The following is a 9,212-nucleotide window of genomic DNA, read 5'->3' on the forward strand; positions in this document are numbered from 1 at the left end:
GATATCACTGTTAGAACATGTGAAGATGATCTTTCCCAGGAACTAAAATTAAAATTTTTACAAGAAGCCAAAATCCTCAAGCAATATAATCATACCAATATTGTAAAACTCATAAAAGTTAGCACACAAATACAGTCTATCTACAAAATTAAGGGACTTGTTCCAGGATGTGATTTCCTCACCTTTCTGAGAAAGAAGGATGACCTAAAACAGTTAGTGAAATTTTTATTAGATGCTGCTTCTGGATGGCAAATCTCAGGTAAAAATTGTATACACCAGGACCTTGCTGCAAGAAACTGTCTGGAGGTGAAACTAATGTTCTGAAAACCAGTGACTGGAATGTCTCATCAAGAGGATGGTGGTGTGCATTCATCTTCTGATTTAAAGCAGACTCCCATTAAATGGACAGTACCAGAAGCTCTCAATTATGGGAGATATCGTTCTGAGAGTGATGCATGGAGCTTTGGCATCCTCCTCTTGGAGACCTTCAGCTTAGGGATCTGTCCACACCCTTTTTGCCACCAGAGGAGATTTTATCCATCTTTCCAGATTTAAATGAGTCACCGCCTTTTTCTTTGCCTGAAGATTTTGACTTATTTTTTTCCTTGTCTTTCTCATTTGGATAAGGAGACTCACATGAACTTTCACTTTTGTGTTTTGAAACCCCCATTGTTCCATTTTCCTCTTTCCGCCTCTTGGTTAAGTCCAGTGGCACTTCTCGGTCATTGTTTAAGTGATCCCTTTTCCGCTCTTTCTTGTCCTTTTCATCCTTTTTTTCTCTTTCTCTGGATCTTTCCCTTGACTTGTCCAAATCTTTCTTGTCCATTTCTCTCTTGGACAGTGGTGGAGGAGTATGATTAATGTAGAGCTTTGCTGAAGACTCTTTGAGTTCGATGAGACTGTCCTGTAGAAAATGAATGGAGATGGCAGGTGAACTGGCATAGTTCTCAGAACCCAGAGGAACTTTGGGAAGTATGGCTGTAACCTTTACTGTTGAGGAATGTGATGGAGAAGGATGGGTATCAATTTTGCGACGTTTCTGTTCCCTTTCAGGCTCTGCAATATCTGATCGGGGAACAGGTGACTTCAAGAACCCAGAAACTGGTGTTTTCTCTCCTCCTTTAACATTTTCCTTTGATTTCATTTCCTTTGCTGTATCTCGTTCTCTGGACAGCTCCTTCTCTCTTTCCTTTTCTTGAGTTGACTTTGATTCTACATTTGGGACAGTGGTCTTGAATTTCTCATCTTTAGCTTTTTCTTCCTTCTTGAATTTTTCTTTCTCTTTGTCAGATTTAGGTGTTCTTTCCTTCATCTCTCTTGCTTTTTCATCTTTATTTGGCCGTTCTTCCTTTGGTTTTTCTTTACCATCTTTGCCAAGTACTCGGGCCTCTGGAGTAGTAGTTGGAGTCTTTTCTTTTTTCTCTTTTTCTTTCTCTTTTCCTTTTTCTTTGTCATTTTCTTTAACAGTTTTGCTGCTGTTAGAACCACTATTTCCATTATTTGAATTCCCTTTTGGTGTGGCACTAGAAGCTTTATTAACAGCTTTCACACCACACTGAGATCTCTCCCTTGATTTATCAGTGTCCTCGGCACTGCTTTCGTCCAACTTAGACACACTTCCGATCGACGATGAAGAAGGCCCAGCACCAGGCCCATTTTGTACACTGGCAACTGCATTCCTTGGAGGGGGGTCTTTGTGATGAAACTCATTTTCAGGTATCATGTATGACTTTCTACTTTTCAACTGCCCAGAGTAGCCCATAGCCAATGCATATAGATCTGGCCTCTTCTCTTTTTCCTCTTGGCAGATTTTATGCACTCTTCTTTCCAAAGCTTGACCCAGATTCAAAACTTTTGGGTACCAAGGAAGTATTTTTGTTAGCACAATCAAGATATTCCTGATGTGCGTATATTCGCCTGTTTCAAGGCAATGTACCGATGCCTTGGTCAGTTTGTAGTGCCATTTATGTACAACGTGTCGAAAATTGTCATAGTCTAATTGATCAGCTTTATTTCCACCATCAAATCCAGTTGCTCGTAATATAGTAAGGAATCCTGGATAATTTCCACATTCCTTTTCATACGTGGCTCTATCACTGTGCCACCTGGTCACAGTCTCTAACATGCAGCAAAGGAATCTCCCATATCGACTAGCTTCATTTTCAGTACAGCTTGAGACTGTGTAAATTATATCAGAGAAAACTCGATCATAGCAAAGAAGCGTGGAAAAATTTGGAGTTTTCTGTTGGTGTACCAATTCAACAAAACGAGCACAGTAAACAGCATCAATTGCTGAAAAAATACATCGAGGAAATATACACAGCTGTAGAAATTTTGTGATGGTCTCATTTTTGGTAGATTTTGCTAAAAGCCAGTTGTCCTTTTCCAGTTTCAGTCTCTGCAGAACTCGCTGTACATGTTCCATCTGTTTCTTTTCTTCTTCGAGAAGCTTGTCCTGAAGGGCAGTACATCGCTCCTTCTCTTTTTTCTTTTTATTTGGAGGCATTTCCTGGTTATCATCAATTGCTTTCATCTGGATTTTAAGTTTATTGACTTCCCGTTCATAGCTGGTATGTGGAGCTGCAAGGTCATACATTGTCAATGACCAGAATGTGGCATAGAATTGAGGACTGATGTCATCCCAGACTTTGGAAACGTGTAAGGAAACCACTGCTGCATGAACAGGAGCCATCACCATTTCACATGATGTGATGTACTTATGAACTTTATGCTGCTGTTTACTTCCCTTCTCTGATTTTTTAAGTTCGTCATACTTTGACAAAATACGGTGTGCATACTTTGGCCTAGACAGGAAAAATGCTGCATCGTGAGGTGTGTGAAATTCATTACAGAGCACATCAATTGAAGGCACTTGCTTTATATAATCTTCTGTGCTTAGATTAGATGCTAAAAACCCACCAAACTGTACCAGGGTATCATGACACTGATCATAGAGTTTTCCCACAAGTTTCAAATGTTTCTCTCCACTTTCCTGAAAGATTATCCCATTCCTCTGCTGAGCCATAAGCAAGCAGAGAGGAAGAGCAAGAGCATGGTCTAATAGTGCATCCTTTAATCTCTGGGAGGATTTTTTAGTGTTTCTTATCTGGCCAAAATAACCACCTTCAGCTTTTAGTTGTTCTCCACCAGTCATGGCTTCTAGTTGCTCCATTGTCATTTCTTCTGTAATTTCTATTCCTGCCATTTTTTGTACCACTTCTTTCAGTATAAGCAGGTCAAAACTTTTGCCTGCCTTTAGCTGATTAGCCACATACTGAAGAAGACCAGCAAGATCAATTGGATATTTACGAAAAACTGCACCACAGAAACTAGCCAGACTCTGAAGCCAACTTGAGATGGTTGTGTCGTCATGTTTCATTTTCTCCTTTTCTGGATTAGCTAAAGCTTCAATGATACAATAGGCCAAGATGTCATAATTCAACGAAGTGAGGTATTTCAATGAATCTACTACAGGTGCTATCAAGTTATCATACTTCTGTATTTGTGACAAGATGTAATCAAACAAAATGGTTGGATTGCTGTGGCTCAGCTTCCCAATTTGTCTTCCAGAAGGCTTCACATTTTCCTTGGTTAGACGCTTCATGATATATTTGGCTCTGTCTATTGTTTGAGCTTTAACTTTTACTAAAAGTGGATGACTGTTGTAAGTTTCATTCTTCCACTGGCCATACAGACGATATCTATGCTGATATGGAAATGTTTTAAACATCCCCCATAGTTCCTCAGACATACAAGCATTGCAGTCCATCAAAGAAAGAGATGGAAGTAATACCTGGTCAGTAATGCTAAGCAAACAGCTAAGGATAACTTCCGTTTTCTCTTTATCTTCTTGTTTGCGTCCATCAGACTGAAACTCCTTCATAAATGACTTGCCTATCCGCACCACTTTAGCAAATAAAATGGGATCGTGAGAAAGGTGGGGACCAAGGTAACAGAACATATTGAAGACGTCTCTCCTCAAATCTTCAAAGCTCTCTGCTTGTTTTGGCGCTCTCTTATTTTGCAAAGCACTAACAGGTGAGCCTTTAGCACCTTTAGGAATGCCAACTTTTCGGTAGAGAGGCTCAATAGTTATATGAATCAGCTTGCAAATAGCAAGGGCTATTAGTTTATGTGAAGCTGCATAGTATGGAGGCGTCTGATCCATAATGCTCTGCGCATGCTGCCAATCACCAATCTTTAACAAGGCTTCCAACAAACCAAGTTTTTGGTTGTCAGGTGGCTTCTCCACTTTCTCCTCTTCTTTTTCCTTTTCTTTCTCTCGCTCGTCAATTTTATCAGAAGACAATACAACCATTGTAAGTTTTCTAACGATCTGCTTAGCTTCTACAATTTCTCGCTTGTGTTCATCCATAATGCAATTATCAGCTGGAAGAAGATGTACATAAAGATCATCTAAATCAATAAGGTTAAATTGTAGAAGTACTGCTGCAACTCTGTATAAAGATGAAGGAGTCTCTCCATTTGGTTCCTGATAAAACTTGAATTTGAACCCAAGAATATGACACAGTGTTTGCGGCTCACACATACTCATGTAAGATTCTAATAAAGATATAAAGAAGTCATCTTGTTCCGGCCTGCATTCAAACACTTCTAAAATGACATCCAGAACTCTATTGGGATCCAGATTAAAGCATCCTATTAAAGATTTGATATTTTCTAAGATTAAATCACTAGTAATATTTCCAGATAAATCTTGCCCCAATTCAGCAATCAGCTTGGCATAACCTTCATTTTCTTCTCTTAACAAATTAAATTTTTGCTGCTTATAAAAGAGTTTTGTCTTGATTTTAACTGACTTTTGATTGAATTGCTGTGATTGTTTGATAAGCCCTAACGATTCCAATGTTTCTGGATCCAAGCGTTCCTTTAGAACTGTGTCTGAAACTAAATACAAACATGCTAATACCAATTGTGTAAAATAGTCTCCCTTGCTTTTTTCTTCTAAACAATTTGTCTCGATATCTAATATGCAGAATACATCAGCAAGAATGGAGGGCATATCCTCACGAAATTCACTAATGTCACTAAGAACATTAGATGCCTGTTCATGCTTTAGATTTCCTTTAATGACATGGTATGATAATTCATAAAGAGCTTGCTGGAAATCTCTATAAGTTGAACTATCGAGGCTTTTATTTTCACTGAGGATCCGGCATAAATGTAAAAATTCGCCTCTCCCTGATTTCTCCCAGTTCTTTATCCACTCTACAGGAACCACCACAGTTACGGCCGCCATCTTCCCCTTACCAGTAGCAGAGGCGGAACCGGAAGTTGTAGGGAAGGCGCTGGTCCCGAGCATGGCGGCCGCCTGTCCCCGCTCCCGAGACTGCACAAGCAAAGGAGGAATGAAAAATTTTCAATGGGGAGCATTGAGCCATTAATGCAGAACCAGATTGTCCAGAAAAATCTGGGCCACGTTTTTTAATGTGTCAACTCAAATATCACCATCACAAATCTCGGGGTCTCTCATTCCTGCCTAATCAACAAACTCTGACGTTAGTAAGTAGAGTTGCCTGGCAGAGGTGGAGAATGCAACTTTGTCCAGAGATCCACTACCTTTAGAATTAACTCTGGAAGTTTTTCTGCCCTTTCACAGCAGGAGGCAAATATATTTATAGCCACCCAGGAAACCATCTAACTTTCATATTTTGCCCTAAATTAATTATTAATCACCGTCAGCCTTATTATTCTCTAAAGAGTGTGAAGAATATATTCATTTTCCCTTTACCCTTTTGAATTTTTGCTGAGACTTCTGTAATAAGACAGATTAACAAAAGAAAATCAAAAGTTTAACATGCATACTTCATGGTGTACATGGGAGATATTCAGGGAAAAATGAGTAATTTTCCAAGGTAGCTTAAAATTTAGACTTAAATACCATCTTTACTGGTTTCCCTGGTGGCTTAGCAGTAAAGAACCTGTCTGCCAATGCAGGAGATGCAGATTCAGCCTGTGGGCTGGGAGGATCCCTGGAGGAGGAAATGGATACCCATTATTCTTGCCTGGGAAATCCCAAGAATGAAGGAGGTTGGGAGGCTATAGTCCATGAGGTCGCAAAGAATCAGATATGACTAAGCGACTAAACATCAACAACCATCTTAATAGAAAGGGGAGGGGATTATGGGATTCTTAGGGAAGAGTAAATAATTTTTAGGATGATGAGTGGGCCTTTAGAAGAATAGATGGTAGGTATGATATTCTGTGACAACACAGGGTTGTCACCTTCTATTCTTCTCTCCTGTGATAAGTCAATCTCCCCTGACTAATGCAGTTCCCAGGGAGGGGATCTATGACAGTCAAGTTTCTTTTGGAGGATCTGTCTTTATGCAAAAATGGGAGTTCAGAGAAAGCCTCTTCCTGCATTTGCTGTTTTTCAAGTACCTATAGCTCAAAATAATCAATATACCAAAGTGGCATATTTTAGGGTTGCATGCTCTAAACTTTTGCAGTTGTATTTTGGAGTGGCATATTCTGCTACCTTTTAAAGGCACTGAGGGCCTCCCGGGTGATACAGTGGTAAAAAAAAAAAAAAAAAAAAATCTGCCTGCCAATGCGGGAGACACAGAGATGTAGATCAGTCCCTGAATGGGAAGATCCCCTGAAGCAGGGCATGGCAACCTACTCCAGTATTCTTGCTAGAAAAAAAATCCCATGGACAGAGGTGCCTGGCAGGCTACAGTCCATGGAGTTGCAGAGTTGGACATGACTACACAACTGAGCAAACACAGCACAACAAAGGCATTACTAGAATGAATCATTTGATTCCCCTTTTCTTAATATTACTGTTCCTCCCTGGAATTTATAATACCTGGGACAATCCCTATTCCCCTCCCAGTTTACCACCTTGAAAGTTTACCAATTTCACCACTACAGCAGGCCAGGGTACCCATAATCTACCAGCTAACTGGTAGGTGACCCAACTCCAAAATCTTCAGAGTCTCCTTTCTAGGATCACTCCTGACATTAACAACTGTAGGTTGAATCCCATTGCATCCAGGTGATATTTTGGAGAACCTCCTATAACTAACACCCACAAGGAAGTGAAGGAAACAGGGTTGGGTTGAGGGAGAAATTAAACTGATAACAGTTGCAAAGGAAGTCTCAGCTGATCACATGGGGAGCTCTGAAACTGGAATGACTCACCCCAATAGTGTATAAGGGGATCAGAGGTTAGTTTTTTAACTTCCTACATTTAAGAGTCATTGGATGTGTGTTGCTTAGAATATTGGGCAAAGCAGGTCTTTTCACTCAAGGGCAATTCTTGGGGAGAGACTGCTGTGAGAGCTCCGCAGGCCACAGCCCTGGAGGTTAGGAAAATGAGAGCTTCTGCCTGGAAGGGGAATCTGGGCCATGCACCAAACACTTTACTTTTGGTTTTGAGAGTCCTATGTGATTTGGGGGCAACATATTAGATAGGTTAATGTTGTTAAAGCTTGTAAAGCTTGTTAACCACACACAAACGATATAAGGAAAGATAATCTAGAGTCAACCTAGAATTATAAACTACAGAAAACTCAGAAGTACATGACTTACACCCCTGGATAATCAAGGATGGATTGTGTTGGGGAATTATCAAGTGCCCTTGTGATAAAGCATGGTTTTTTAAGTCACCAGAAATTTGGATTTTATAAGAGGAAAGGAGAGCTTGTTCTCATCTGACTTTCCTGAAGGCTTGTGGTAAAGTAAGAGTTCATGGTGAGATTCTTTGGCAATTAAAAATAAAAAGTCAGATTCCTGAACATTTACTGAGTGGTCAGTATGGATACCTCAGATAAGCAAATGCACCATCGGGAGGTTTGATTGTGGCTTATTTAAATCTAGAAAGGGCCTGAAAAGTCTGTATACAACTTTAGTTGTGTATTCTGTAGGCAACTGTAAGTGTTACATAATTGTAATTTTATTCTCTATATCATATTGGTGCATATGTTTGCCATGATTAGGCAATGGCCAGCAATAAATAGACTTGAAATAGTGGATTAGGAAGTACTAGTTTTAATTCTTTGATGATTTCTATTATGATAATACAAAAGAAAAAACCACCAAGCAAGGCATCCCAAAGAAACTATATAAGCAGCTAAACTAAATAACCGAAGAGAAGAAGAAAGAGTAGATTTCAAAACGAGAACTTAGGTCTGTGCACAGTTGTCTTCAGATCAGTCAAGTTGTGTTAAAGGGAACCCGGGCAATAGAAAATGTAGGACTCTCAGATCATCCATTCTCAGGCTAAAAATCATCTAATTAGTTTTTTAAAAATAAACTGACTTGAGTTTGAGATGGAAATAATTATCTAAATTCATTTGGTAATAAAGCAAGTTAGAATTCATTGAGTTATCATAGCTGTACACTTAGACTTGTCATGTAACTAATTTCCTCATTTAGACATCCATTTATCAACCTAGTTTAATTGCACAAAAATGACTATGTCACTAAGGTATTCATTTCCTTTCCCCTTGTTCACTCACACCCTACTATGTTTCAGACATTGCCTGGTATAAGGCATAAAAAATGACTAAGAAACAATTCCTGTCCTCAAGGAACTCACAGTTTAGTAAGGTAGATAGACATAAATATGATACAAGCTACAGAAAAATACAGGAAAGAGAGTGAGTCATTAAATAGAATACTTATTGACTACCTATCATGCCTCAGGTTCTAATATTGATGAAATAGGGATAAAGCATTATACGTCTTCTCAGTAAACTCATGGGAGGGAATATCATGCCTGGGCTCATTTGTCTTTGAACGGGAAGGGACATCATCTCATCATCAGACTGGAATGATGTGTGAGAACATGTAAGTTTTAGTAATTTCATACTTAATGATTTCAATAATCCAACTGAAATAGATTTCTATCTATTCATAGAAATAGTGCCAAGGGGAATTTTGGCTTCTTCACTAGCACTCATTCATCTGGTTATAGGAGCTGAGAAGAGAAAATTGTAGATATCTAGGCTGGAATACTGCCATAGTGGTGAAGATGGAAAGGGAGTATGGAAGCTGAGGATACTGGCAAGAGAACAGTTCAATAGATTACTGTGCTCTTTGTAGCCAAACACCAGAGATTATAGAATCTAAGCAAAGTCAGAAACAAAGTGAAGGTGACAGTTGAGAAATTGGAAAAAATAAATCAAGTAAATTTAATTTGATGAGACTAATGAGTATGCTAGGGTGACAGAGTAAGCACTGGA

The 9,212-nt window shown here is 39.2% G+C and overlaps 1 protein-coding gene across 1 annotated transcript; it reads right to left on the bottom strand.

The window, feature by feature from the left end:
• Positions 1 to 208: 208 nt before the first annotated feature.
• On the bottom strand, positions 209 to 6,534 carry LOC133248237 (THO complex subunit 2-like). Its single transcript, XM_061418087.1, has 2 exons — positions 986 to 6,534; positions 209 to 904 (listed from the first exon to the last, which is right to left on the bottom strand). The coding sequence occupies exons 1-2, from the start codon at positions 5,321 to 5,323 to the stop codon at positions 488 to 490; spliced, it is 4,755 nt and encodes a 1,584-aa protein (XP_061274071.1). The 5' UTR covers positions 5,324 to 6,534; the 3' UTR covers positions 209 to 487.
• Positions 6,535 to 9,212: the final 2,678 nt, after the last annotated feature.

Source organism: Bos javanicus, chromosome 1 (assembly GCF_032452875.1).
Source record: "Bos javanicus breed banteng chromosome 1, ARS-OSU_banteng_1.0, whole genome shotgun sequence".
Classification (NCBI taxonomy): Eukaryota; Metazoa; Chordata; class Mammalia; order Artiodactyla; family Bovidae; genus Bos; species Bos javanicus.